The sequence below is a fragment of the Triticum aestivum genome, chromosome 4B (genome assembly GCF_018294505.1).
Source record: "Triticum aestivum cultivar Chinese Spring chromosome 4B, IWGSC CS RefSeq v2.1, whole genome shotgun sequence".
NCBI lineage: Eukaryota > Viridiplantae > Streptophyta > Magnoliopsida > Poales > Poaceae > Triticum > Triticum aestivum.
The window spans coordinates 212,643,732-212,659,705 of NC_057804.1; the positions used below are offsets into that span (position 1 = coordinate 212,643,732).

The 15,974-nt window shown below is 45.1% G+C and overlaps 2 protein-coding genes and 1 non-coding gene across 3 annotated transcripts; all 3 read left to right on the forward strand.

The window, feature by feature from the left end:
* Nucleotides 1-278: 278 nt before the first annotated feature.
* On the forward strand, nt 279-361 carry TRNAY-GUA (transfer RNA tyrosine (anticodon GUA)). The gene has a single exon. It is a non-coding gene; the product is annotated as a tRNA-Tyr (tRNA).
* Nucleotides 362-658: 297 nt separating this feature from the next.
* Nucleotides 659-4,010, forward strand: LOC123091833 (NADH-ubiquinone oxidoreductase chain 2). Its single transcript, XM_044513435.1, has 2 exons — nt 659-989; nt 3,400-4,010. The coding sequence occupies exons 1-2, from the start codon at nt 836-838 to the stop codon at nt 3,993-3,995; spliced, it is 750 nt and encodes a 249-aa protein (XP_044369370.1). The 5' UTR covers nt 659-835; the 3' UTR covers nt 3,996-4,010.
* Nucleotides 4,011-13,622: 9,612 nt separating this feature from the next.
* LOC123091835 (ATP synthase protein MI25) lies at nt 13,623-14,528 on the forward strand. Its single transcript, XM_044513436.1, has one exon. It carries the CDS (start codon nt 13,869-13,871, stop codon nt 14,445-14,447), a length of 579 nt encoding a protein of 192 aa, XP_044369371.1. The 5' UTR covers nt 13,623-13,868; the 3' UTR covers nt 14,448-14,528.
* The last annotated feature ends 1,446 nt before the right edge of the window (nt 14,529-15,974 follow it).

A 15,974-nucleotide genomic window follows, 5' to 3' on the forward strand; every position in this document is an offset into this window, starting at 1 on the left:
GTCGCCTCCTTTCCTCCACCGAAAGATGCTTAGCCAGAAGCGACGAAGGAGGGGAGCTGGGGAAGGCCGACGATGGCAATGAGGGGGAAGCTGTCGTAGAAGCTTTGCCCCTTGCATTACATAAATGGATTGTTATGAACTTACTAAATGACCTTATTTATTCTCCCGGAACGCTAGCAAATCTAATAGTTCCATCTGCTCTTCTTAACTTAAGAACGAAGGCCGCCATCCTTCTTATTCAGGAACCCTTTGTTTGAGGAGGGCGTATCCCCGGGAAGGGGAGAGTGGCCGAGCGGTCAAAAGCGACAGACTGTAAATCTGTTGAAGGTTTTCTACGTAGGTTCGAATCCTGCCTCTCCCACTTGTTGTAGACTTAAGAGAAGAGAAAGTAGGCAGAAGCCTAGGAGGGCCAACCGAGCGAAGCTCTTTTTTTGGCCGTGCCGTGAAGTGCAATTTTCTCGTATGCGTTTTAGAGAGGTTGTTGAAAAAAGACGATCTATAGAGATTCCCCATCTATATCCAATCGAGAATAGAAGCTTCGAAGCTGGAGTGCTTTAGCCCTTTTTTAAGCAAGAATCACCGTCTTGAGCGCCTTGCACGCTCAAGAACAAGCAAGGGATGAGCGCTTTGTTGCTAAAGCGGATACGTTTTCTTGCTGGGGAAGGCCAATTTGATCGAGGATTGGAGAGGAGGGAGAGGTGGAATAAAAAGCTCGGGATGGATTTTGGAGTCTTTGTGCGAGCCGTATGCGGTGAGAGTCGCACGTACGGTAAGGAGGGGGGTTCGCGTCTATACGTGTAGTGTGGTGGTTGGGCCTACCCACCCTATTTGTTCCATGATCTATGGGTCTACTGGAGCTACCCACTTCGATCAATTAGCCAAGATTTTGACCGGATACGAAATCACTGGTGCTCGATCTAGTGGTATTTTTATGGGGATTCTTTTTATCGCTGTAGGATTCCTATTCAAGATTACTGCAGTTCCTTTTCGAGCGGCTGTAGGACAGACGGCCCCCTATAGGTAGTAGGGTAGGGTGGGTGGTACCGCTCAGATAGTGGCCAATCCTCCTAACTGCGCGCGGGCCGGGCTTAGAGCGCGTGAAACTCATCACTACCTCGCAAGGGCGTTGAGACCATAGCATGTTACACAAAAGCGCCGCTTTCTCAGGAGTGTTGTCACACAGCTGCCCGACTAGAAGAGCTACTCGCTCTGTAGTGTTGTCACACAAGATAAGCACGCCGCCCGCCTGCTGGCCGGGCGAATCGAAGTTATCTTCCGGTCAACTGTCCACCCAGTCAAGTGCAAAAAACACAGTGGAATCACGCAATGCACGCTGCTGGTGTGCTTCCTGCCCACGAGGAAAGAAGAGCGACAAGGTTCAGATTTGACTGTTTGCAGCATGGGAGCTGATTACCCAAAAAATCCCTGGGAAAAAAGAAAAGATATCTCGGTAACGAAAACCATAGGAGGCTGTATTGGCGAGATCCAAGGGTTCACAGCAGCCCAAAAGAAAAACCGCTTGGAAGTCCGAGGACCTTTAGTACCGTACTGAACCAGCAGCCTTCGCGCCAAGCGACGACCGCCCTTGTCCCTTTCATTTTTCCACTCAGCCTACTTCTTAGCTTTGTTCCGTCAGTCTAAGGCAAAGCTTAAGTGGTTTTCCTACCTTACCCACTTGATGAAAGGGAACGAACTTCGTTTCCTTGGCGGCTTTATGGATGGATTCAGTCAGAAAAACTCCCTCCTTTTGAGAAAAGTGACGCTTTGCGTCTTCGCTTCCGAGGGTTAGGGTATAGGCCATTTCGAGCAAGCTTTTGCTTTTTCTCCCGGCTTTCTACAACTTTCGCTTTAGCTTCCAAAGGCGACCCAATGACCTTTCCGGAATTGGAAGTATTCGTCGCCCTACCCTAAGAAAGAAGTCACTATCAAACAGCTTGCCCTCCAGAAGTACCAAAGGTGCGCGGAGCCCGGTGAAAATGAATATGTTTGCTACTGAAAGAAGCCTGCCTATTGACTAATATTCGTCTTTAGAATGAAAGTAGCTATGAAGCCCAATCTATACTGTTGATTCAAAAGGGGGCATAGTCATATGGGTGGGGTGTTTGTGGGGAGCTGCCTTGGATATGAGGAATTCCTCCAATCTAAAAAAATGAACAAAGAAAAAGTCCGTGACGAAGATCTTTCTTTTCTATCAATAGATAGGAATGAGTGTTCGTTATAGGGGATAGGATCCATCTGCTCTCTCTCTCTCTCTATTTTCTTTGATGCAATTTAGAGAGAAAGAGCAGTGCGAATTAGAAAAAAAAGAGAATCGGGAGATGATTCCAAAATAGATACATAGACATCTCAAGTAAAGGGATGTATATATTATTCCTATATATATCATCTATCTATGAAAAAAGTAAACAGAGTTCGTTTTTGGGTTCCCCAAAGCCCCGAATGGATTGGATCGTTTCTGCTCCTGCCAACGAAATGAAGGCCTCGCCCCTTCCGAATGCTTCTCCGATCCTGAAGTTCTCGCGAAGAGAATAAGATGCAGCTCCCCCTCCCTCTGTCTTTTTCTGCTTTGCTAATCTTCCCCTCTAACGCGGGCCGGGCTTAGGCGGGTGCGGGAGGAAGAAAGAAAGTCGAAGAGCACCTTCTCCTTTGTCCTTTTTTCAGTGCAACACAGGAAAGCACCCTATTTTTGTAATCCCTGCAGCTTCCCAAAGGCTTGCTTTTTTTATTGAACGCATGGCGTAGCTAGGACCCCTCCAATCATGTTTGAGCCTATGTTCACCCAGGGCCAAAAAAGGAGAATTCCGGAATGCCTGCCGACGTTCAGATAAGGTGCATATCCCTTACCACTAAAGGAAAGGCTCCACAAAGGGGGGGATATTAGCTGGGTAAGGAAAACGCTTTCGGAGATTGAGATGTCGATTTGTTTTTCATCGAAAAGGAAGAAGGCCGAGGGGATAGCAGCCTTCCTTCGTGATTTGCCTGCCGACGTTCTAATAAAGAATTCCGGCTCGGCCCGGGAAAGCGCTGGCAACAACATAAAGAAAGGGGTCCATGTAGCTGCTGCGCCCGACCACTGAGCAGCAGGTTCGGCATCTACTACAAAAGAGAGAATCCACTTCAGATAACCACGTCTCTGCTAGGCAGCGTGTGGAATGGCCGAGAGAGGACCAAATGGATATATAATCCAAGCCGAGAGTGGAGTTACGTGAACAGCCGTCTGATGGAAAACAACTTTCACGTTCAGTTCAGAGAGCACTTTTTTCGTTGAGAATAAGTCCTTCCCTTTTGTGTGAATTCCCCAGCGGCGAATTAACAACTTGTGGGGCCCTATCTATTAAATCTCTCGAGCCCCAAGAAAACCCCCCTCTCCATCGGACTCAATCTCTCTTTTGACTATATATATGTGGGCACCTGATATCTATGAGGGTTCACCCACCCCGGTGACAGCATTCCTTTCTATTGCGCCTAAAATCTCTATTTCTGCAAATATGTCACGTGTTTCTATTGTTGCTTCCTATGGGGGTACAATTCAACAAATCTTCTTTTTCTGCAGCATTGCTTCTATGATCTTAGGAGCACTGGCCGCCATGGCCCAAACGAAAGTCAAAAGACCTCTAGCTCATAGTTCGATTGGACATGTAGGTTATATTCGTACTGGTTTCTCATGTGGAACCATAGAAGGAATTCAATCACTACTAATTGGTATATTTATTTATGCATCAATGACGATAGATGCATTCGCCATAGTTCCAGCATTACGGCAAACCCGTGTCAAATATATAGCGGATTTGGGCGCTCTAGCCAAAGCAAATCCTATTTCGGCTATGACCATCCCCATTACAATGTTCTCATACGCAGGAATACCCCCGTTAGCCAGCTTTTGTAGCAAATTCTATTTGTTCTTCGCCGCTTTGGGTTGTGGGGCTTACTTCCTAGCCCCAGTGGGAGTAGTGACTAGCATTATAGGTCGTTGGGCGGCCGGAAGGTTGCCATGAGTAAGGTTGGGAGACCGAAGGCAGTTTTCCGTGCATCGGACACGTAGCTTACCGAATCAGTTGCAACACAGATGGGAATGCATGCTACAAAAGACAGGGTCGAGTCTGATACATCAACCGTCGACTCCATATCCTTGTACGAGTCCACAATCACTACACGAGATGAACCTGGGTTTGGTGAATGGAAGTTGGCCTTAGGTGTAATAGGACTCCCAGTTACTGCGCGCGATCGTATACTGAGGTGCTCCCCGTTGGTTGTTGGAACGACGCGAGCCGGGCCGGGCCTTGATTCCTTTCAAAAAGATGAAGGGACAGAGGTGACTAATTCCCCAACTCATTTGGGGCGGAAAACGAATCGACATCTCGATGTGATACAACCCTTTCCATTTTCGTTGGGAAAGAACGGCGAAGTCCATCGGAACCCTCCAATGAAGAAATAAGAGGAGAGCAAAGCGCCAATGGCGCGCGAAGCGCATGCGGAAGGGGCACAGAGAAATAAAGAAGTGTGGGGGAGAAGCAGCCGAGCTCATTCCCTTCGCTTCCTGGGCCCAAAGCAGTGCTTTGTTTCCTGGCCAAATCAAGGATTTGGGGCTGATTGCAAAAGATATCTGAATAGAAAGATAGATCCATCCATCTATCCAGATATCTAAAAAAGAATCGATTTCGATTTCATGAAACCATTGATTCAAAGAACTACGCTTAGCCCCCCGCTCATGAAACGGCTCTGCTGCAATGGATGGCAGAGGGTCCGTAGTACCCGAAGCACTGCAGTGATCCAGTAGCCGGGAAGGGGCCTAGAAGTGCCTACTACTACACCACACTTGGCTCTACACATTTACAGAGCTTACCCCTGTCCAGTGTCTGGCAGAATGTTGGGGGCTTCAATCGTCGACTCGTTATCCCCATCTCAGCCCAGGCTAACGGAGCCTGACTTATTCATGGGAGAGAGTGGAGCCTATCGAAGCACTGTTGAGAGTAAGATCCTTGGCTCCTCTTCATTCTCTACAGGGGTCTCTTCCCACATGGAAGCGGGGCAGAGATGGATAAGATCAAACACGGGAATAAGAAGCATTTGAAATGCCTTTTTGATCATTTTGATAGAGGGGGATGGATAAAGTGGGCAAAACAGACTCACATTTTTCAATCGAAAAGATGGGTTCCTTTTTGCGTCTCGACAAAGAAAGAATCATCTTGAAAACGCTCCTAACCCCTTCGTAGGGCCGTGTATAGTAAGTGATCCGAACCTGCCCGGAGCGAGCCCCCCTTAGGGGTAAGTGAAGTTGGTGAGCCGTATGATGGGCAACTATCTCATGCGGTTCGGAGAGGACTCAGCTGTTAGTTAGTACCCCCTTGGTTTCGGGGTGGACCCTTTCACTCTATTTTATTATATACGCTTAGCGAAAAGAATGTTTTTTGATAGACCAAGGACATGGATTCTATATGAACCAATGGATCGTGACAAGTCGTTACTACTAGCAATGACTTCCTCTTTCATTACTTCATCCTTTCCATATCCCTCTCCCTTGCTCGATCTTACTCATCAAATGGCACTCAGTTCATATCTGTAAGTTCGTTCGATCATTGACAAGGTTCAAAGAAAGGGTGGGCCATTCACCATGAAGGCTAAAAGCGAGATAGGCTTTACTAGACATTTTCTCTTACAAAGGCGAAGACAATTCCGCGTTTTTTCAGCCGATTCTCCGAAATTTAAGACAATTATCCTCACTCAAACCTCAAAAAGTCCTTTTTTCTAATGTAAATTATGTTTGTCTCCTTTGTCCTTCCTAACGCTAGTCTAGTCTCCGATTAAAGGATTGATACGGGCGTGCTTCCTTGCAGATGGTTGTTTTAGACACCTACCCACCAGAAACTTCGCTTTGCCACCCAGGTATAACCAAAGCCTTCCACAAAGGAATATTTACTACTGGGTCCATCACGTGTCCAGATACCGGTGCATCCTTTGCCGTTTCCCCATCGGCTGAAGTTGGATCAAAGTCCCCGGACGCGAATGCTCATTATAGAAAGAACTAGGCCTACTTAGGTAAACAGGCACCCCATAACTACCGTAGTAGTTGAAATCTCTAACTTAGGTGTGTTTGCCCATTACTTCTACCCATCTACGCGATTCTGAGATCCAGCCATTGGAACTGAGAGATCCCCGTTGTTTGACGTACTCAAGTAGGCTTTCTATTGAATATCCACCCGTGGTAATTGCTTGACTGGTAGAAGCACCAAGCTTTGGTACCATAGTCGTACTCGAGACCCTATTGAGCTGCTTAGTATTCTCCTTTCTTTGGCTGGTGAAGGGACGGTGGACTTGTTGTTTCATTGCTCTCGCGCTCTGATCTTGATATTGATTGCCAACTCGGATAGAGGAAGTAAGCTGTTCTGTTTGGGCCATCATTCTCTGTTCTATTGGATTTGACACTTTTTCTGATCTCCCTCTGCCTGTTTTTGAGCTCAATAAAAGAGAAAGTTTCATGCCAGTATGGGCGAAAACCATCAATTTTCACATTCCCCTAATAAATGGGTGTTTTTGAGGTCCTTTTTCCGATCAGTTTCATGCCAGTATGGGGTCAAAGTATACAAAAATCACATTCTCCCCGTAGAACGCTGTTTTTAGAGCTCTCCTTTTTTGGAAACTTTCATTGCGCATAGTACGAAAACCAACAGAAATACCACTAGCAAAGGTGTTGTGCCGGTTGCCGACCAGGCAATCGACCAGCTTCCGACCAGAAGCGTTGGTCCAGTGAGGTGAGCCACGACCAGAACAGAGCTGTTACAAAGGAAGCCCACTCCCTTATGTTCTGATGGGAAATAGGACTAGGATCTGTAATAGTTATATCTACTTTCCTTTGGTTTGCATGGGCATGTGATACATTCCTAGCATGACGTTGGAACAAGCAAGGACCCAGCGTGATCCAGAGGGCAAGCCCATCCTGGGTAACTTTGTATCCTGACCCAAGCCGGAAGTTTGTCGAACTTGTAGTCTAGGACATTGGTAGGGATCCGCATGGGCACGCTGAACAATCCGATGGCCACCCACAAGACGAAACATCGGCCCCGCTCGTAGCGCTTGCCGATCATCCCTATCTCTACCGGGCCCGTATTCCCCGCCTCGCTGATACTTATTCATTTCTTTGAATCGATAAATATGGGTATCCATGCCTCTTAGTTCCGGGGAGATACTGGTTATGCCAGTGTGGACAAGTTCAAATGGAGCAAACCCGCAAGAGCATGGAGCATAGGATTTGAATTAGCCCAATGCGGATGGCAGCGATCGAGCAACTAAACTAGCGAACTCCAAATAGAAATCTTTTGCGCTTTCCTAATGTGTTCTAACAGGTGTTACAAGCTTCAATAATCTAGCGTGAACTAACCCGAACTATGGTTTCGCTTCCCTAAACTATGTGGTATAATCACTTTAAGTGAAGCATGTCCCGATGATTCCCCGGATAGGAGAAGGCCAGCTGGGTCATTTGTTTGTATAATTACGAGTCAATTCACTCCTGCGGTTTTTACCCGAGTCAAAAGACAAGCAAGTCCTTTCAGTACACAGCGAACGAAGTGCCAGAATGTGAGCCTAGGGTGAACAGTGGTGCTTCCATGGCAGTTGGATAGTAGATCAGAGAGGCAGGCCAGTAGAATATGGAGTTGTTTTCGTTCTCTTGTTATTCTTTTCTGGCTATAAGTATTTTTGTCTTGGATTCGTTTGGCCATTAGGTTTGAATTGCCTTCTCTTTCTGTCTTCCATTTGAATTCTGTGATTTATCCTGCTATTTGGAGAGTAGTTGATATGGTCTTTCTTGGGTTTGCTTTCAAAGTGCAGTTCGAAAAGAGTGAGTTGCTGTCAATGCCTGGAATGGAATATATAAATAAGATGGAAAATATGGCTTTCTTTCCATCTACCTATTTGAAGTAGTAAGCTTATCTTTTAGGTGGGAATAGTTTACAATCGAGTTTGAAAGCATTAATGAAGTGAGCCTATTACATCAAGTTCTTTTTTGACCTTTTCATTTGAATGTAGCCATAGGCAAGGAAGGCTACCTATTGATATGGAAAGAAAGCCATCTCTGGCTATTCTTTTTTAGGGTGGAAAAGAGTGCTCCATATCCATATATGTGCTTGGAGGGAAGGCCACATCTTTAATTGTATTCTTTTTCGAGGTCATCCTCTTCAACCTGTGTTAGTAGTGCTAGTTTTTCGTTTTTAGTACCTTACGGGTCTATAGAAAGGCTTAGAGGATCCTAAAGTGTCAGTTTATGTTGGAATTGCTTTGCTCTTTTTCAAGCAAATAAGCTTGAAAGAAAGTGCTTTTATTTCAGTGGAAATGAAAGAAGAAATCGTCTATCTAGACAGAGTATGTGTATTATTCGGTCCATGCTTGCCCTTCTAGGCCCTTTAGATCTATATCTATCTTACTATCGAAAAGGGTTTTAGGAGGAGCAGAGCAAGTCGCGTTTACAGCCAGCAGTTCTTATGGGCGTAACTCCCTATAGTATTCTAATAATCTCCTTTCCTCCAATATGTCACTAGTATTCAAGTATGCGGCTCGTATTAGTATGCCAGGCGTTCGAGAGACCAGAATTCTTTTCATAGCCTTCCCTTCAATATGCCATCTTGTCTTGCGGCGCTCTATCCTTCCAAGCGAGCCTGTGCTCGGGGAGCACTCCTTCTATCATTCATAAAATATGCTTATCTCTCCTTGGTCGTAAAGCTTCGCTTTGCTTTCATTTACCGAAAATGCCATTGGAGTTTCCAGCCGGGAGGCGCAGTCTCGTACAAGCAACTTCTCTTCCTCTTTCGAAAAGTAGCAAAGTGGTGTCAGGTTGGAAGCCTGCGGGCAAGTCTGTTCTAGCGCCTCATTCTTTACATCCTTGCATTAATCTCTTCCTTTCCTCCTTGCCCTAACTTGAACTAGCTGAAACTAAAATGGCCGGACATTCTAATGATGGCACTGGCTTGGCTGGATCGACATGAACTTCTATTAGGACAGCAACTGTTTTGCCCCTGTCGAACTTTGACTAAGACATAGCCTTGCTGCTGCGGGGTAGCCGACTTCTAATTCTAGTTACTGTCCTTCTTGTTCATGTAGTGCCTGCCTCTCTCCAAAACTCCTTCCCGCACTTGATTGAGCAAAAGATGCAGCTTCACTAATTGAGTTAGGCACCTGCACTTCCACTGCAGCTCTGAGTTCATTCTTCAGACCCAAAAGAAATTGTGTCACCAGCAGCAGTCCTCCTACATTCAGATCATACAATTTAACCTAGCAGAGCAGATTCAACTACTTAAGATATTCTTCCTCAGAGCCAGTCTGCTCTCTATCATCATCTATCGTCTAAATAAGTAAATAATGACACCGATATAGATCTTGTTGAGGACCCCCATCCAAGCCATAGGAAAGAAAGCCACTGGAATGCGACGCTCAAAGCAAAAGTAAGTAATAGGGAAACAAGGTTCTATTAGGCTTGCAGGGCTGCTGCTCTTTGAAAGACGAGGTCTAGTGGAAGAGGCGGGTCGGGCAAGTTGAGTACTCAGATTCGGACCTTGCTTGACATCTCTCTTTGAATCTGAAACCTGACATGACCATTGATTCCGCCTCCATTGCCGGAAAGGATAACGATGGATCTTTAGCTAGCTCATAGGCAGAGGAATGGTATACGTTAACAGATAAGGAAAAGTGGATCCGCTACCAAATACGTTGTGGAGCCGTGTTCTCCAGTGAGGAATGAGAACCTTTCCGGGGGCAAGGGTGGGCTTTAGCTTAGAATCAAAAGTATGATTCCCCAGAAACACATTCCCTTTCAAGCTGAGCTGAGACGTATCCGGCACCTTTACTTGGTCCAGTGCTGCCTCCGGCACTTCTTTCTCTTTCTTGTGCGAACAAACTAGAACCTGCCAGCCCAGCCCTACCTTCCGAATCAGAATGGACTAGTGATTTTGATCTATTGCAAGAGCCCTATTCTTATGATGGAAAGATCCGTGCTCACATAGCTGTCAGAAAGTTTTACTTGCATCTATTTCAACTAGACGTGAGGTCTCTCCACGGCAACAACGAGGAGGAGGAGATCCACATTTAGAGGGCGAGGGGTTCGAAACTCGGGGAGGTCACATATGGTTGTCGAAGAAGAGCTTGTACGGGCTCCGAGGTCAAAGAAATTCGACAAGTTCTTGGTCGATCGATACCTTTCCATCCCGAGGCAGATCTCCAGATCCAATACGAGTAACGTATAATGTCTAGAACAAAGGAAGTGAGTCTAGCTCCACTCCGAGGGATAAGACGGAAATCTTCTACCGATGCCAACTGCAAGGTGTGCTTTCCTATGAACCGATTCTTAGACTACAGATCTCATCCCAACGATCTACTTGTATGAAAGAAAGAGAGATGGTCTACTTGCAGCTACTGTTTGTTACCACTGAACATCTGCTACCAATACCAAGAAATACCAATACGGACTTCTTGTTCCAATCAAAACGAGCAAACCTGGGGAAGATAGCAAGATTAGCAGAACGGGAACCCCCCATGGGGAAGGGCTCTGAGACGCGCCACAGAGCCCGTAGTAGCTACTTTTAAGGTTTATCGCCCATCGGCCCAGAAATCCGTAGAAAGACGACTGAGATTAGTGAATGGCATCGATCTGAAGTTCATAGAATCTCTAGCGTCTCTTTGTTCGTAACAAATGAGTAACTTAACTACTAATGTGACGAATAGTGCCAGGCGTAGTGTATCACTGGAATTCGATCAGTCTGTTGGAAAGGGATCACTCTCTGATTCTGCTTCAAGTCCTGTGCGTGCCTGTTTCGAAGAATGCTATTCGCTCTAGTGTCCTGTGCCTGTTTCGAAGAATGCTATTCGCTCTAGTGGAAAAAGTAGCGATTTATGGCCATGATCCCGACCCGAACCCTCAAATGATGACGAACGTCTGACTTCACGTAGAACCCGTTATGCCAATATGGATTCCACATCTGCTACAAGAAAATCGTCTTGAAAGATTGCAAATCAAGCATTCGTCCTTAGCTCAAGGATTGGATTACCGCAGTTCCTGAAAGATATCGTGCCAACAGAAAGATCTCGTTCCCGTAGATTCCGTTCGTTCCAGCAATCGTGCCGGAACTCACTGATCCATTCAAAGGATTTCTTTACCCGATGGCCAAAGGACCGATATCTTCTTCTCACGCCTAGCAAAGATCGAGTTCTGTTCTCACTTCACTTAAAGAGCCTATTTCTCTGTTTTTATACCCGTTTAGATAGATGGGCTCTAAGGGAGAAGTGGCGCACTTTCTCGAGCTATCTAAGCATCCAGGGTAGTGATTCCACAAGCTAGAGAGATTATCCTCTTTTCTTTTTCAGAGTTGAGCTCAGGCTAAGGCCAAGCATGGATCAATGTTTGTCAAATCATTCTCTGTTGAGTTGAGTTCTCGCCGAAGGTGCCGTGCCGTATAGTACTTCTCCGGTTATAGGTGATAGGTGCATGGCTTCCGCTCATAAGAATACTCCGATTCTGTATTGGCCACCAATAGAGGATAAAGGAAAAAGGGGTTCATGAGATTCTGCCACCAATAGAGGATAAAGGAAAAAGGGGTTCATCAATGAGAGGCGCATGAGATTCTGTATTGGCCAACTCTTTCTAACTATCACTAGGACGGATACTCCGATTCTCTGTGGACGATTTCCTTCTCTCTCGTTCAATTCTCTTTGGTCTTGAGGATCACCATTTGGTGGGGTTGGGGTCACACCCAAAGTCGTATTGGAGAATTGAGCGTAACTACTTCCATGTGCACTCTTTTCTCGGGTCAGGAAGCCCTATTTTTGAAGCAGGAAGACCTCTTCGTCATCATTATTGGGGTATGGGCCCTAAATCATTGGAAAAGACGGTTTTATTTAGGGAATTGACACGATATCGCCTCCTTCTGTACTAACAAGGGAATGGATGAGTTCACTTAAGAAGCAGGCCTGGCCGGTACTAAAACAGAGAAGTCAGCTCAGGTTTCATCTCATCTAAGCAGCAGCCAAGCGATGATTCTGGAATCGTGCCATGCTTGACAGTTGGACTTCTCGCCATACATAGAAATTTATCTGGTACTAGACTTCACACATGTTGCCATCCTATAATCGGAGAATCAACGCTGCTGTCTACCTTCGGAAAGCAAAATAGATGATTTTTGATACTAGGATGACTAATCCTGAGGCCTGTTTTAACTAAAGAATTTACAGGTGGCCCGGTCGGTAAACTATTCCCGAGAGAGGAGAAGCAGAAACATCAATCTGTATTTTCGTATCATATTCCAGCAGCTCCAATGCCTGAGAGCGGGATCTTATCTTCCTAGAAAGAAATGAGTGTTGCACACAGATAGCCAGCTACTCCTTATGAATGGGATGCATGCATATTTCAATTCATGAACTGAAGCTCGTAGAAATCCTTCCTATCCGCCTAGTTACCTATCCGGACTTGTTTCATAGAAATCCTACCTTGCTTTTAGGCGGAGAAAGACTATTTTTTAGTTTCTTCGGTGCAAAAGTGCCGTAGGCAAGTCCGTTTCATATAGCTGCAAAAGTTAGCAAGTCCTTTTTCCCTAAGGAAACTCGATTTCCAATGAAAAAAGTGCGGATCACTATGGGTCAAAAGTAGTGTTTTTCTAGTTTACCTCAAAAATGCATGTTTTGAGAGCAATATTTTTCGATCAAGTCCTAATCACTTAGCTGTAAAAGTAGGCTTGTTTCATCTCCCGAAACCCAGGCCCTCTCCCCAAAACTCCACACCAAGCCTTTAGATACGCAAATATGAGCTTGCCTTGGCTTTATTGCCCTTATCGGATGGAAGTTACGGATGAGAAATGACGTATCTTACGTATCGAATCTCAAGTAACGGATGAGAATTGACGTATTCAAAGTGGAAAGAATGAATATCGATTCTCGTGGATGAATGGAGGAAATGGGAACTTGGTCTTTGCACTCTTCTTTCGGGGGGGTTATCCCATGACATGAAAAAGACCAATCAAAAACTTCTGCAAGTTAATCCCTACTATCAATGTCATGCAGGAAACTTACACACCAAATGATGCCACAAAAGAGATTGCAGTACAAGAAGATGAAGAAATCCCACAGGATCAGGACTCCCCTCCAAATGAGTATCTCATGCATATTTTGGCTCATGCAGTTTCAGGGCAGGTCACTGCTGGCACATTTTCAGTCAAGGTCACTGTTGGTGGACAAACAGGCATTGCCCTTATTGATACCGTCAGTTCAAGTACATTCATTGATTTGTATTTAGCAGTTACAACCACTTGCCATATCCAAAAGAAAAAATCGGCTAAAATAGCTGTGGCTGGGGGAGGCCAACTTACATCTGGGGGAATCATAGCAGACACTGCATTCTGCTTCTTGGTTTTCCAAAGGTCCGGAGGAGCGGAAGAGTTTCTAGTCGAGAAGTGTCGGGCATTAGCAAATCCTTCAATCCCAACTCTTGAAAAGAAGAAACCAATTTTAAGGCATCTCCTCCCCTCGGTGCATATTATCATATAGAAAGAAACGTTGCTATTCCGTTGCGTCTTAGACATTTCACTGATGCGGGGCGGGGAATCGAGTCTATTCAGGAGTGCATTTCCCTAGCGGATAAGGTGATTTATGCAAGATCTTGTCAACTTGATTGATTTAGCTGGCGACGAAAAAGAGCACGAAATGCTACTTGAAAACGCGTATAGTAAGTAGTCTTCGTCGATGGGACCTCCAGTGTATGCGTTACGAGGCAACTAGCATTTTGTCATTAAAGTTCGTGAAAGAATGTTTCGTTGGAAAAACCAACGCCGATCTAAAACTAAGTCTTCCTTTCAAAAGTGAGCGAGCAAAGCTGAAAAAGATGGAGTTACCTGGAGATGAGATTTCTTTCTACGGATATGAAGGCTAGAAATATGCTATTTGCTGCTATTCCATCTATTTGTGCATCAAGTCCGAAGAAGATCTCAATCTATAATGAAGAAATGATAGTAGCTCGTTGTTTTATAGGCTTTCTCATATTCAGTCGGAAGAGTTTAGGTAAGACTTTCAAAGAAACTCTCGACGGGAGAATCGAGTCTATTCAGGAAGAATTGCAGCAATTCTTCAATCCTAACGAAGTAATTCTGGAGGAATCCAATGAACAACAACGATTACTTAGGATCAGCTTGCGAATTTGCAGCACCGTAGTAGAATCATTACCAACGGCACGCTGTGCGCCTAAGTGCGAAAAGACAGTGCAAGCTTTGTTATGCCGAAACCTAAATGTAAAGTCAGCAACACTTCTAAATGCCACTTCTTCCCGCCGCATCCGTCTTCAGGACGATATAGTCACAGGTTTTCACTTTTCAGTGAGTGAAAGATTTGTATCCGGGTCTACGTTCAAAGCTTCTACCATAGACTTAATTCGAGAAGGCTTGATAGTCCTAAGAAAGGTGATGGTGGGGGGTTCTATTTAGGAAGAATAAGAAGAATCTCATTCATGTGTTCATGCTAACAGAAGAGCGGATCCAATACACATAAGACTTTTTTTCAGGAAATTCCTAATGTAACTGGTGAATTTGGGATGTCATGCCCCACAAGTTAGTTACCCAAGCGCTCCCTAGGAGGGCAGTCTACCACAAGATAGAGTTTGAGCCTGGAGCCAAAGCCCGAACCCCTCCATTTTAGGTTTTTCTCAGGAAAGAATTTCAAGAAGTCATATCGGCCAGATAAGCCTCTGACGGCTCCATATTGATTTTTCCCCAGTTTTCTTTCAGAAGAAGCGGGAGCCATTTTGCATTGAAACTCGGTATCAGCAGAGTCATCTCTTGAGAAAGACTTCTTTCTTATTTATACAAGATTTCAGAGAACATAGTGAAGCCCTCAAAGCGCTAACAAAGTCATAAGTAGAGAAGTTTTCCAAAAAGATACCTCGTTTTTCCATTAAGTGTGCGTTGTCTGATGAAGAATAACGGGTGAGCCAACTCAATAACCTAGCGGAGGAACCGTCCGGAGTTGAAACAGCGGATGCAACCCTTGCATTTCGTTCTTTTGTTCTTTACTATATTTTCGCTTTGGCACTCACTTCTTTTGGAATAAGGGAATTTTTCTTCTCTACTCATTCCGTTGACCATCAAACAATTTCTTAATTATGTTATGTCAAATGATGGGAAAAAGGAAGGAGTAATCAAAAAAGACTAGAACTACCCGATCCGTTGAAATACGATACGAAGGAAACGGACTTCAATCCCTCATTCTTATTGTTTGTTCTTCCGATCCCCTTGTTTTTAACTCGCTTAATTCGGAAGAGGAAAACGACAGCAGCTAAAGTGAGAAATAAACAACTGCTCGGAAAGCTTCGGTTTGAGCGTTGGTTTTGATGATAGTGAAGAAAGCTCGCCCAAAAGACGTACGTGGAACCAATGATACCAAAAAAAGAATCAAATATGAGGAGAACTGGGTGCATTGGTAAACGGCTCCACCATAGCTTGTACGCCTTCTGAATCCTATTAATGGCGCTCTCCGAATAAATAAGTAGATACAGGCGGACTACATACACGTGCTCTCCGAGTAGGGAAAGTGAGAAATCTACGGTCTTCCATCCGCGGATGTGACAAATCCAATCCAATTTGGTCTTGTCCCGTGGCTCGGACCCGGTCGCGTAAATGCAGCTACCACTACGACGGGATACTATAGTTATTTACTCTGTTTCAATCCCTATTTGGCCATTCAACAGTAGTGTACGGCCTTTGGAAAGCATCTCTTCCTAGAGGGGACTCCCGCTTGTGATCTTCTTCCTTGGGTCGGAGAAAATAGAACTTACCAATTGGAAATGGAAATGCCGAATGAATTGAACCAAACTACGGAAACTGTGGTTGAGCTTGCCTGTCATCAACGAAGGATGGTTGTGAAGTTGGTGGAAGAAAGCAAACCAATGAATGCAGCTAGTCACCCCGAAAGGCGAGCCCATGTCTTTTGAGAAACTGACACAACCTTTTGTGTTG